The following is a 14,678-nucleotide window of genomic DNA, read 5'->3' as shown; positions in this document are numbered from 1 at the left end:
TCAGCCTTTGACCTCTTTCTTCCCTCTTCATATCCAAATTCCGTGTAGATGAGTTTGAGTGGCTAATGTTAGATCTGGTCCCCTCACTCTAGGTTCAGGGGGAAGAGAAGATCAGTTTTTAGAAATTTGACTTCTAGAGTGAATGCTTATTTTTGTCTAACATCAAGAGTCATATGGCAGAAAAGAGAATCAAATATTATTAACTAATACATGATGGGTATCTATTTTAATTTAATGTAACACATCCACATGTATTTTCTTTTACCATATCCACACTGTCCACTGTCTTCTGGATGGCCATACATACTATGCTTTCAGCCACCTCAGTGTCTCATGAGTCATTATTTCTTTTAAGCTCTTATAGCTTATTATTGCTAAATTTATGTCACTTTGATATTCAGAAGTTTCTTGCAAAAATTGGCCTCTGCATCTGAAGTTTCCTTAATTTTCCATGATCACCTAGTAAGATACCAAGTGACTTTAATCTTTACTAACCCACTCTTTCTGCTTCCCTGATAGCCCAGTTGGTAAAGAATCTGCCTGCAATGCAGGAGACCCTGGTTTGATTTCTGGGTCAGGAAGATCCTCTGGAGAAGGGATAGGCTACCCACTCCAATATTCTTGGGCTTCCCTTGTGGTTCAGCTTGTAAAGAATCTTCTGCAATGCTGGAGACCCTGGTTCGATTCCTGGATTGGGAAGATCCCCCTGGAGAAGGGAAAGGCTACACTCCAGTATTCTGGCCTGGAGAATTCCATGGACCATATAGTCCATAGGGTGGCAAAGAGTCAGACATAACTGAGCAACTTTCACTAGCCCATTCTTCATATCTCATGTGTCACCAAGTCCCAGTAACTCTACATTGTAATTTATTTTGATCGGTTTCTTCGCCTTCTCAAAAACTTCCAATGTCATATCACATATGAACTAAAAACTTCAGATACATTTAAATCACTTGGGGAGCACTTATAAAATATAAAATATCTTATATATTTAAATATATTTTAAATATTTAAAATATAAAATATTTATAAAATATATAAATGTATAAAATATACACATGAGATATGAAGAGTGGGCTAGTGAAAGTTGCTCAGTCATATCTGACTCTTATGATGTGCATCGGAGAAGGCAATGGCACCCCACTCCAGTACTCTTGCCTGGAAAATCCCGTGGACGGAGGAGGCTGGTAGGCTGCAGTCCATGGGGTCGCTAAGATTCAGACATAACTGAGCGACTTCACTTTCAGTTTTCACTTTCATGCATTGGAGAAGGAAATGGTAACCCACTCCAGTGTTCTTGCCCGGAGAATCCCAGGGATGGGGGAGCCTGGTGGGCTGCCGTCTCTGGGGTTGCACAAAGTCAGACATGACTGAAGTGACTTAGCAGCAGCAGCAGCAGTTTTCCCATAAATTTGCTCATGTTCAGAATGTCTTTCTTCTATTCTACATCTGTTCACTCTCATATACATTTTGAGATACAATAGGTGGTTGGTCAAAAAGTTTGTTTGGGTTTTTCCATAAAACCATACAGAAAAACTGATCAAAATTTTTGGCCAATGTTATAGTTGGTTTTTTTCCAGCACAATAATTTCCACCAAATACTTTTCATGTATTTCAGTAAGAGTAAATAAAATAAAGTATATGTTTGTATTTCTATTATCTTCCTGAAATTTTCTTTTTAATGACTGGTGCTGTCCTTTTTCCATCTACTGCACTGTATTTCAGAGACCATCTATTAAGGATATGGAAACAAAAAATGCAACAGAGCTGACAGAGTTTGTTCTCACAGGACTTACATATGAACCAGTATGGCAAGTCCCCCTGTTCCTGCTGTTCTTGATGATATACCTCATCACTATCATGGGAAACCTTTGTCTGATTGCTCTCATCTGGAATGACCCTCATCTTCAAATTCCCATGTACTTATTCCTGGGGAATTTGGCATTAGTGGATATTTGGTTATCCTCCACAGTGACTCCCAAAATGTTGGTCAACATTATTACCCAGAATAAGAGGATATCTCTCTCTGAATGCATGGTGCAATTTTTTTCATTTGTAGTCAGTGCAACTACGGAATGTTTTCTGCTGGCAATGATGTCGTATGATCGTTATCTAGCCATATGCAACCCACTACTTTATCCAGCGATTATGACTCATAGACTATGCTTGGGAATGTTAGTTTCATCATTTGTCGGTGGCCTTTTTCATGCCTTAATTCATACAGGCTTTTTATTCAGATTAACCTTTTGTAATGACAACATAATACATCACTTTTACTGTGACATCATGCCCTTGTTTAAAATTTCTTGCACTGACCCTTCTATTAATGTTCTGATGATATTTATTTTCTCTGGTTCAATACAGGTGTTCACCATTCTTATTGTTCTTATCTCTTATACACTAGTTCTCTTCACAATTTTAAAAAAGAAGTCTGCGCAAGGCATAAGGAAGACCTTCTCCACCTGTGGGGCCCACCTTCTATCTGTCTCTTTATATTATGGCCCTCTTCTTTTTATGTATGTGCACCCTGGATCCACACAAGCAGATGATCAGGATATGATGGACTCTCTGTTTTACACTGTCATAATTCCTTTCCTAAATCCCATTATCTACAGCCTGAGAAATAAAAAAGTCATATATTCACTGCTAAAAATATTAAAAAGAAACATTTAGATTTAATACTTATATGTGTTCTTTTATATGAAAACAGCATAAAATTATGTAGATTAAATGTTTAATTGTGTTTAACATTCAAAGTTTTTTGCATTCATAACTGTTCTATTATTTTAATGACAAGGTTTTAGTACCTAATAAGTGATTTTAAATATTTATATATATTATTTAAACACACAGGAAATTTTAATCAAGTATTCATATCATACTAAAATAAGTAGAAATGAAAATATTTTACATGCTTGCATATTCTTCATTGTGGTTTTATAAGTGTATTTACTAAACATATATTAAGCACTAAAATTGTGCTGTACCTCTGAAAAGAACTCAAATATAGGCCTTTGATCATAATCAATCATATAGTCTGGAGACTCATATTACATATAACTCCACATAGTAAGCATGTTGTGTTTGAGTGAACAGAGGTAGATCCCAGGAATGTTGCTGACCATCAAAATGTCTTCTATTCTACTTTATTTAGGACATAGTGAGTTCACTTCTTGTGTATTCAACTTTCATTTGACACAGAACTATAAACAAAATGGGAAAGCAATGAAGAAAACACGAGAAAGGATTCAAGGATTTTGACCTGACTTTCACTGTTGAAGGATTCTCTTAACTCAGCCTGCTTCTATGAGGACCAAAAAGGAGTGAGTTGCCTCTCACTGTCCATAATGCTTTCTAAGGCCCCTTCTAGCTATGCTTGTTATTGGGTAGTCTGAAAATCTTCACTGTGTCAGAAAGCTAACAGTTTAAATTGAGAACCTAATTTGAAATGGGCATGGGAAAGAAACAAGTGGCAGAATTGGAAGGAAATGGTCTCAGTCTTTGAAATCTGCCAATTAGCACAGTGGTAAAGAATCTGCCTGCCAATACAGGAGGCACAAGACATGTGGGTTAGATCCCTGGGCGAGGGAGATCCTCTATAGGAGGAAATGGCAACCTCCTCCAGTATCCCTATCTGGAAAATTCCATGAACAGAAGAGTCAGGTGGAACAGTCCACAGGGTCACAAAGAGTCCTGAGCACACAATGAGCACACAAGTGCAGACTACTGTAGGGGCTGAATGTCAGTTTCCTCCCAAATTTGTATGTTGAAGCACCAGCCCCTTAATATGGTGGTATTAGAGTAGACTCTTTGACAGGTAATTAGTCTCAGACGAGGCCATAAGATCATGAGGCTCAGATCATGAACTCCTTGTTTCAAAATTCAGACTTTAATTGAAGAAAGTAGGGAAAGCCACGAGACCAATCAGGTATGACCTAAGTCAAATCCCTTATGATTATACAGTGGAAGTGAGAAACAGACTCGAGGGATTAGATCTGATAGACAGAGTGCCTGAAAAAATATGGACAAAGGTTCATGACATTGTACAGGAAACAGTGATCAAGACCATTCCCAAGAAAAAGAAATGCAAAAAGGCAAAATGATTGTCTGAGGAGGCCTTACAAATAGCTGAGAAAAGAAGAGAAGTTAAAGGCAAAGGAGAAAAGGAAAGATATATCCATTTGATTAAAGAGTTCCAAAGAATAGCAAGGAGAGACAAGAAAGGCTTCTCAGTGATCAATGCAAAGAAATAGAGGAAAACAATAGAATGGGAAAGACCAGAGATCTCTTCAAGAAAATTAGAGATACCAAGGGAACATTTCATGCAAAGATGGGCTCAATAAAGGACAGAAATGGTATGGACTTAACAGAGCAAAAGATATTAAGAGAGGTGGCAAGAACACACAGAAGAACTATACAAAAAAGATCTTCATGACACAGATAACCACGATGGTCTGATCACTCACCTAGAGCAGACATCCTGGAATGTGAAATCAAGTGGGCCTTAGGAAGCATCACTACGAACAAAGCTAGTGGAGGTGATGGAATTCCAGTTAAGCTACTTCAAATCCTAAATGATGATGCTGTGAAAGTGCTGCACTTAATATGCCAGCAAATTTGGAAAACTCAGCAGTGGCCATAGGACTGGAAAAGATCACATTTCATTCCAATCCCAAAGAGAGGAAATGCAAAAAAATGTTCAAACTACTGTACGATTGCACTCATCCCACATGCTAGGAAAGTAATGCTCAAAATTCTCCAAGCTGGGCTTGAACAGTATGCAAACCATGAACTTCCAGATGTTCAAGCTGGATTTAGAAAAAGCAAAAGAATAAGAGATCAAATTACCAACATCTGTTAGATCATAGAAAAAGCAAGAGAATTCCAGAAAAACATCTGTTTCTGTTTCATTGACTATGTTTAAGCCTTTCACTGTATATGGATCACAATAAACTGTGGAAAATTCTGAGATACCAGACCACCTGACCTGTCTCCTGAGAAAGCTGTATGCAGATCAAGAAGCAACAGTTAGAACTGGACACGGAAAAGCAGCCTGGTTCCAAATTTGAAAAGGAGTACACCAAGGCTGTATATTGTCACCCTGCTTATTTAACTTATATGCAAAGTACATCATGCAGAATGCCAGGCTGGATGAAGCACATGCTGGAATCAAGATTGCCGGGAGAAATATCAATAACCTCAGCTATGCAGATGACACCACCCTTATGACAGAGAGTGAAAAACTAAAGAGCCTCTTGATGAAAGAGAAAGAGGAGAGTGGAAAAGCTGGCTTAAATATCAACATTCAGAAAACTAAGATCATGGCATCAGGTCCCATCACTTCATGGCAAATAGATGGGGAAATAGTGGAAACAGTGAGAGACTTTATTTTGGGGGGGCTCCAAAATCACTGCAGGTGGTGAGTGCAGCCATTAAATTAAAAGATGCTTGCTCCCTGGAAGAAAAGCTATGACAAACCTAGACAGCATATTAAAGAGCAGAGACATTACTTTGCCAACAAAGGTCCGTCTAGTCAAACTATGGTTTTCCATTAGTCATGTATGAATGTGACAACTGGACTATAAAGAAAGCTGAGCACCAAAAAACTGATGCTTTTGAACTGTGGTGTTGGTGAAGACTCTTGAGAGTCCCTTGGATGCAAGGAGATCCAGTCAATCCTAAAGGAAATCAGACTTGAATATTCATTGGTAGAACTGATGCTGAAGCTGAAACTCCAGTACTTTGGCCACCTGATGTGAAGAACTGACTCACTGGAAAAGATCCTGATGCTGGGAAAGATTGAAGGCAGGAGGAGAAGGGGATGACAGAGGATGACATGGTTTGATGGCATCACCGACTCAATGGACATGAGTTTGAGCAAGCTCTGGGATTTGGTGCTGGACAAGGAAGCCTGGTGTGCTGCAATTCATGAGATTGCAAAGAGCTGGACACAACTGAGTGAACTGACTAGCTGAGGTCATAAGGGTAAGACTTTTCATGATGGGATTAGTCCCCTTATAGTAAGAGAGAGAGACAAGAGAGCTAGCTTTCTCTACAGGTGTACTCAGCTAAGAAAGACCATAGGAGAAGGCAGCTGTTTGCCAGCCAGAAAGCAAGTTCTCACCAGTACAGTGTTTGCTGGACCCTTGGACTCAGACTTCCCAACCTCCAGAATGTAAAAAAAAATGTCTGTGTTATAAGGCCAAAATCTAAGATATTTGATTATAGCAGTGTGAGTTAATTTTAAAAACCCACTATTTTGAAACAATCAGTGGAAAACAATTTTACAATATTAAGATATTTAGAAAACAAAAAGAATGGAGTTTCTACACATCTACTAGTTCCTACTTAAATAGCACTATAAAAATAGTCTGAAAGCTTCACCCTAGTGTATCATTTGCATTCCAGATCTACTCTTCTGTACTCTCTTTGTGGAACAGTCCTGTTTCCTCTTGGTAGTTGCCATCTATCACCTCAATCAGCACAGTAACTCCTTTGTTTGTTCGATAACACAGAGGAATACAGATTCAAAAGTAGTGAGTGGTAGTTTACTTTCAGGTCAATGAAATCACAGTTTGTGTCTGGGTAGAAACAATCCTCCATTTGGAAGTGAGAGTGTAATGCCAGGAGGGCAGAAAAACACAGGAACAAGAAATAAATATTTTGTAGAGATCACTAGGGACAGTAGTCACCGCTGCCACTCCCCTTTCTGCCCCTTGATTCCTAGACCCATGAAACAGTATCATACACTGGTGTTTGGTTCAGAAATTTCAGCTTTCTGGAGATACTTGTCCTAGCTTTGTGAGATATTGCCATATAGTTCTGCTATAACTGAAGCTTTACAATGGCCATTTACCATTCTATCAAACTATATGCTTCAGAGAGTGGTGCACAGGGTAAGGCCACTGAATTCCACAAGCAGGGGCACACTGCCACACTTATTTTGCTCTGAAGTGAGTTCCTTGACCATAATCAGTACTCTTAAGAACACTATGACATTGGAACAGGAAATATGTTAGAATAAGGCTGATAATTTGGGCAGAAGCATTGACTGCAGGAATGTCACGGACATATCTGTATCTAGAGTATCTATTCCAGTAGAACAGATCACTTTTATTTCCATTTTCACTTCCACTTCCAGTGTAATCATGCTGCCACCAAATACACAGCTGATCACTCTAATGAATGATGGTGCTATGTAAGGATGTAATATTGGTCTCAGCTGTGGCTGCACACCCATCCCAGGAGAGAGTAAAGCTTAGGGACTTAGGAAGGGAAAGTCAATATTGTTGAGCCAATCAATAACCTCAGTCCCTGCCACCATGGCCACTCTGTTTAGGAGCCCGTTAAATGATGGGGCTTCCCTGGTGCCTCAGCGGTACAGAATCTGCCTGAAAGTCAGGAGCCATAGGAGACATGGGTTTGACCCCTGGATAGGGAAGATCCTCTGGAAGAGGGTGTAGTAATCCACTCCAGTATTCTTGTCTGGAGAATCAAGGATAGTGTCTAAGATTCCCCTACAAGGCCTTCTACAACTAACATAAAAAAAATATGTCCTTTTCATCATGGGGGCCTGGAATGTAAAAGTAGGAAGTCAAGAGATACCTGGAGTAACAGGCAAGTTTGGCCTTGGAGTACAAAATGAAGCAGGGAAAAGGCTAACAGGGTTTTGTCAAGAGAATGAGCTGGTCATAGCAAACACCTTCTTCCAAAAACACAAGATGACTCTACACATGGACATCACCAGATGCTCAATACTGAAGTGAAATTGATTATATTCTTTGCAGCCGAAAATGGAGAAGCTCTATACAGTCAGCAAAAACAACAATGGGAGCTGACTGTGGCTCAGAACATGAACTCCTTATTGCAAAATTCAAACTTAAAGAAAGTAGGGAAAACCACTAGACCATTCAGGTATGACTTAAATCAAACCCCTATGATTATACAGCCAAGTGACAAATAGATTCAAGGGAATAGATCTAATAGACAGAGTGCCTGAAGAACTATGGACTGAAGTTTATGACATTGTACAGGAGGCAGTGATCAAGACCATCCCCAAGAAAAACAAATGCAAAAAGGCAAAATGGTTGTCTGAGGAGGCCTTACAAATAGCTGAGAAAAGAAGAGAAGTGAAAGGCAATGGAGAAAAGGAAAGATACACTCATTTGAATGCAGAGTTCCAAAAAACAGCAAAGAGAGAAAGCCTTCCTAAGTAAGAAATGCAAAGAAATAGAGGAAGACAATAGAATGGGAAAGACTAGAGATCTCTTCATGAAAATTAGAGATACCAAGGGAACATTTCATGAAAAGATGGGCACACTAAAGGACAGAAATGGTATGGACCTAACAGAAGCAGGAGATATTAAGAAGAGGTGGCAAGAATACACAGAAGAACTATACAAAAAAGATCTTCATGACACAGATAACCAAAATGATGTGATCACTCACCTATAGCCAGACATCTTGGAGTGTGAAGTCAAGTGGGCCTTAGGAAGCATCACTAAAAACAAAGCTAGTGGAGGTGATGGAATTCCAGTTGAGCTATTTCCAATCCTAAAAGATGCTGCTGTTAAAGAGCTGCACTCAATATGCCAGCAAATTTAGAAAACTCAGCAGTGGCCACAGGACTGGAAAAGGGCAGTTTTCATCCCAATCTCAAAGAAGGGCAATGCCAAAGAACATTCAAACTACCACACAACTGTATTCATTTCACATGCTAGCAAAGTAATGCTCAAAAATATCCAAGCTGAGAGCTTCCGGATGTTAAAGCTGGATTTAGAAAAAGCAGAGGCACCAGAGATAAAATTGCTAATATCTGTTCGATAATAGAAAAAGCAAGAGAATTCCAGAAAAACACCTACTTCTGCTTCATTGACTATGCTGAAGCCTTTGACTGTGTGGATCACAACAAACTAGAAAATTCTGAAAGAGATGGGAATACCAGACCACCTTACCTGCCTCCTGTGAAACCTGAATGCAGGTCAAGAAGCAACAGTTAGAACTGGACATGGAACAACGAACTGGTTCCAAATTGGGAAAGGAGTATGCCAAGGCTGTATATTGTCACCCCACTTATTTAACTTATATGCAGATTACATCATGTGAAAATGCCAGGGTGGATGAAGCATAAGTTGGAATCAAGATTGCCGGGAGAAATATCAATAACCTCAGGTATACAGATGACACCACCCTTATGGCAGACAGGGAAGAGGAACTGAAGAGCCCCTTGATGAAGGTGAAAGAAGAGAGTGAAAAAGCTGGCTTAAAACTCAACATTGAAAAAACTAGGATCATGGCATCCAGTCCCATCACTTCATGGGAAATAGATGAGGAAACAATGAAAACAGTGACAGACTTTATTTTGGGGGGGCTCCAAAATCACTGCAGATGGTGAGTGCAGCCATGAAATTAAAAGATGCTTGCTCCTTGGAAGTAAAGCCATGATAAACCTAGAAAGCATATTAAAAAGCAGAGACATTACTTTGCCAACAAAGGTCCAGGTTGTCAAAGCTATGATTTTCCCAGTAGTCATGTATGGATGTGATAGTTGGACCATAAGTAAGGCTGAGCACCAAAGAATTGATGGTTTTGAACTGTGGTGTTGGAGAAGACTCTTGAGAGTTCCTTGGACTGCAAGGAGATCAAACCATTCAATTCTAAAGAAAATCAATCCTGAAAATTTGTTGGAGGAACTTATGTTGAGAAGCAATCTCCAATATTTTGGCCACCTGATTTGAAGAGCTGACTGATTAGAAAAGACCCTGATGCTAGGAAAGACAGCTGACAGGAGGAGATGGGAACATCAGAGGACAAGATGGATGGATGGCATCATCCACTCAATGGACATGAGTTTAAGCAAACTTTGCGTGATGGTGAAGGACAGGGAAGTTTGGCGTGTTTCTGTCCGTGGGATTGCAAAGCATTGGACATACCTGAGCAACTGAACAACAATTGAATGGTGACAAGGTTATCTGAGAAAGAGTAACTAGTGTCCAGTCATTGGGTCATCTTAATCACTTAATATCCTATTCTGCTGAGGTCACTTTTTTTGTGTGTGTGAACATTCACATGGGACACAAATATCTTCATGTTTGTGCCCATTCAGAGAAATTATTAACATAACTCTTTTACAGATTTCCTTGTCATCAATTTCCAGTCATTTTCCTTCAAAGGCTTTGAACATCCCACCAAACCACTGGCCAAAGCCAATGAACTGGTATATATCCACACATCTGTCCATTTCTCCAGAATAAATTGAACAACCCGGTACAATGGTCAAAGTTCTGCTCTCTGGAATGTTTTTCCATCACCAGTGTCCTTCAGGGATGTCAAAGAGGGTTTTAATGCAACAGCTGTTCACTTTCTGATGCTGTCAGGTTAGATTGCTTCCATGTCCTGGCTATTGTAAATACTGCAGCTATGAACATTGGGCTGCATGTATTATTTGAATTGTGATTTTCTGGGGTATATACCCCGGAGTGGGATTGCTGGGTCATATGGTAACTGAATATTTCGTTTTTTAAGAAACCTCCATACTGTTTTCCAGAGTGGTTGTCTACTTTTAGACTCACAAGAATAGGGCATGAGGGTTCCCTTTTCTCCATACCCTCCCCAGCATTTATTCTTTGTAGATTGTTTGATGATGGCCATTCTGACCTGTGTGAAGTGATGCCTCATTGTATTAATATTTTTGATTTGCATTTCTCTAGTAATTAGTGATGTTGAGCACCTTTTCACTTGTTAGTTGGCATCTGTATGTCTTCACATAAATGTCTATTTAGACATAAATGTCTAATAGGTCTCTGCTCATTTTTTATTGGGTTGTTTGCTTTTTGATATTGAGCTGTATAAGCTGCTTGTATATTTTGGAGATTAATCCTTGTCCATTGCTTTGTTTGCAAATATTTTCTACTATTCTGAGGGTTGTCTTTTCAACTTGTTTATAGTTTACTTTGCTGTGAAAAAGCTTTTGAGTTTCACTCGATTCCATTTATTTATTTTTGTTTTTATTTTCATGACTCTAAGAGGTGGATCAGAAAAGATCTTGCTGAAATTTATGTCACAGTTCTGCCTATGTTCTCCTCTAAGAGTTCCATTGTGTCTGACCTGACATTCAGGTTAATCTATTTTGAGTTCATTTGTGTGTATGGTGTTAGGGAGTGTACTAATTTCAATGTACTGTGGTACATGAACGGGAAGGAAATCCAAAAGGGAGGGGGTTAATATACATGTATGACTGATTCATTTTGCTATACAGTAGAAACTAATACAACATTCTAAAGCAGCTATATGCCAACAAAAATTAATTAAAAAACTGAACTCTCTATAATGCTTCTTATGATTTCAGAGTCTGTAATTCCCTGTGTAACAACCTGAATTTTTCATAAATGTCCAAGCTCAAAATGCCCAGGAGAAAATCTTAGGTTTGTCCTAATGGGAATCCATGGGATCTATCAGGGGAATTTTATTGACAGTTCTTCAATCACACTTTTTTTCTGGCAAAAGCACACAGTTATAAAACTGGTTGAGTCTTGTGTTCAAACCAAATTCATATAAAAAGCATTTTTCTGAGCTTGGAAAGTGAAACCTCCAAAATGAATCAATGTGCAAAATATTGCTGCTGGTGTTCTTGTCAAAGCAGTACTTTTGCACTATTTTCTACTTTGAAAAATCAAACACTAAAAGGATCTCAACTTTGGTAGCTATAGGTAAGATAGAATGATTTCTATAACATCTATTTTTAAAACTGATGTTAAAATACTGTTAAATTTTATACTAATTTGATTTGGTTTACAAAATGCCAACATAGTTGAGAATGGAAAACAAATAGTGAATAAACTGTCTATTTTATTATTATGAGTAAAATCTAGATGAGCAAAATAGATTTAAGACTATATTGTACTCTTTAATGATACATAATTATATGATTAATTGTAATGATTCCATAGGATATGTTTTGGTGAACTAGAACATTAAAAAAATAAATGTGAGTTTATAGAATCATAATGCTTCCTCTGTAAGAAATCCTTCTGATAATTTTGCTCAAAATATATATTCCATTAACTTAACTACATTCTTTGATTGATTTTTAAGTTAAATCACTGAAATAATAAACTCTCTTTCCTTTAACCCAATTCTGACAGCAATTTCTTTGGAAATTAAAATAATTTCATTGAAATATAATTTCATACATATATATGAAATTGATTTTATACATATATATATATACACACTCACAAAGGTTGCAGGTATGTGTGTGTGTATATATATATATATATATATATATATATATATATTTGTGTGCATGTATATGTATATATATATGTATATAAAACTGTATGCAGAAAGTGTTTCCTAAGTACTCTTTCAAATTTATGGCTCAAGCACCTGCACATTAAATTGAAATTTTTTGTTTGTTGAATTGTTTAAAATTTTATAGAAGGAACACATTCAAACAAATATATATTTAGCAACTGCAGCTGTTGCCACTGTTTATCTACATTGCCTGTATTAATATTCCAGACTGGGGGTTAAATTTTTTTTTCTATAAAACTGGTAGGGCAATAAGTACTCTCAATTAAATCCAGCTTCTAGAAATGTCACCCTCTGTGACAACAGACACTCTAAGTAGACGTAGCATATTTATTAACAACAAAAATTTATAAAGTAAATTATTTTGTCAAATCAGTGAATTAATATATTTCTGGTTCGACATGTTCCTAACTAGCTAATAATCTGGTTCAAATGATTGTGAAATAAGTGAATACTTATTATTACTATTCAGTTCAAGTTTGATCGCTCAGTCATGTCCAACTCTTTGCGACTCCATGGACTGCAGCACACCAGGCCTCCCTATCCTTCACCAACTCCCAGAGTCCACACAAACCCATGTCCAGTGAGTCGGTGATGCCATCCAAACATCTCATCCTCTTTCATCCCTTTCTCCTCCTGCCCTCAATCTTTCCCAGCTTCAGGGTCTTATCAAAGGAGTCAGTTTTTCGCATCAGGTGGCCAAAGTATTGGAGTTTCAGCTTTAACATCAGTACTTCCAATGAATATTCAGGACGGACTGGTTGGATCTCCTTGAAGTCCAAGGGACTCTCAAGAGTCTTCTCCAACCCCATAGTTCAAAAGCATCAACTCTTTGGCACTCAGCTTTCTTTATAGTCCAACTCTCACATCCATACATGACCAATGGAAAAACCATAGCCTTGACTAGATGGACTTTTTTTTGACGAAGTAATGTCTCTGCTTTTTAACATGCCGTCTACGTTGTTCATAACTTTCCTTCCAAGGAGTAAATGTCTTTAATTTTATGGCTGCCATCACCATCTGCAGTGATCTTGGAGCCCAGAAAAATAAAGTCAGCCACTGTTCCCACTCTTTCCCCATCTATTTGACATGAAGTGATGGGACCGGATGCCATGATCTTAGTTTTCTGAATGTTAAGCTTTAAGCCAACTTTTTCACTCCCCTCTTTTACTTTCATCAAGAGGCTTTTTAGTTCTTCTTCACTTTCTACCATAAGGGCGGTGTCCTCTGCATATCTGAGATCATTGATATTTCTTCTGGCAATCTTGATTCCAGCTTGTGCTTCCTCCAGCCCAGCGTTTCTCATGATGTACTTTGCATAGAAGTTAAATAAGCAGGGTGACAATATTCAGCCTTGACATACTCCTTTTCCTATTTGGAACCAGTCTGTTGTTCCATGTCCAGTCCTAACTGTTGCTTCCTGACCTCCATACAGGTTTCTCAAGAGGCAGGTCAGGTGGTCTGGTATTCCCATCTCTCTCAGAATTTTCCACAGTTTGTTGTGATCTATACAGTCAAAGAGCCTATCCCTTCTCCTGTGGATCTTCCTGACCCAGGAATCGAACACGTCACTTGCAATTTTTTTTCCATTCAATAGGTTGTCTTTTAATTTTGTTGATGATTTTCTTTGCTATGCAAAACCTCTTATGTTTAATTATGTCTCATTCATTTATTTTTGCTTTTATTTCTTTTGCCTTAGGGGACTGATCTAGGAAATAATGCTATGATTTATGTCGAAGTGTTTAGCTTATGTTCTCTTCTAGGAATTTTGTGGTAGTATGTCTTATATTGTAGCGATTCCCTGGTGGCTCAGACAGTAAAGCGTCTGCCCGCAATGTGGGAGACCCAGGTTGGATCCCTGGGTTGGGAAGATCCCCTGGAGAAGGGAAGGGCTACTCCAGTAATTCTTGGGCTTCCCTACTGGCTCAGCTGGTAAAGAATCTGCCTGCAATGTGGGAGACCCGGGTTTGATCCCTGGGTTGGGAAGATCCCCTGGAGAAGGGAAGGGCTACTCACTCCAGTGTTCTGGCCTGGAGAATTCCATGGACTGTAGAGTTCATGGGGTCTCAAAGAGTTGGACATGACTGAGCGACTTTCACTCATAAGAGGCTAATATCTAAAATATACAAACAGCTCATATAACTGAGTGTTTTAAAAATCCAATGAGAGTGTGGCAGGGGCCACCACAGTGTTGTGAAGTGATTGTCCTCCACTTAAAAATAAATAAATAAATAATTTAAGAATCCAGTGAAAAACTGGGCAGAAGATCTAAATAGACCTTTTTCCAAAGAAGGCATACAGATAGACAATAGGCACATGAAAAGATGCTCAGCATCACTACATATTAAAGAAACGCAGATCAAAAT

At 38.5% G+C, this 14,678-nt stretch overlaps 1 protein-coding gene across 1 annotated transcript; it reads left to right on the top strand.

Moving 5' to 3' along the window:
• Nucleotides 1–1,722: 1,722 nt before the first annotated feature.
• Nucleotides 1,723–2,673, top strand: LOC120852931 (olfactory receptor 5H8-like). The gene has a single exon (XM_040226434.1). The coding sequence runs from the start codon at nt 1,744–1,746 to the stop codon at nt 2,671–2,673; it is 930 nt and encodes a 309-aa protein (XP_040082368.1). The 5' UTR covers nt 1,723–1,743.
• The last annotated feature ends 12,005 nt before the right edge of the window (nt 2,674–14,678 follow it).

Source organism: Oryx dammah, unplaced genomic scaffold, assembly GCF_014754425.2.
Source record: "Oryx dammah isolate SB20612 unplaced genomic scaffold, SCBI_Odam_1.1 HiC_scaffold_2, whole genome shotgun sequence".
Classification (NCBI taxonomy): domain Eukaryota; kingdom Metazoa; phylum Chordata; class Mammalia; order Artiodactyla; family Bovidae; genus Oryx; species Oryx dammah.
This window is presented reverse-complemented; position numbering and strand designations above follow the sequence as displayed.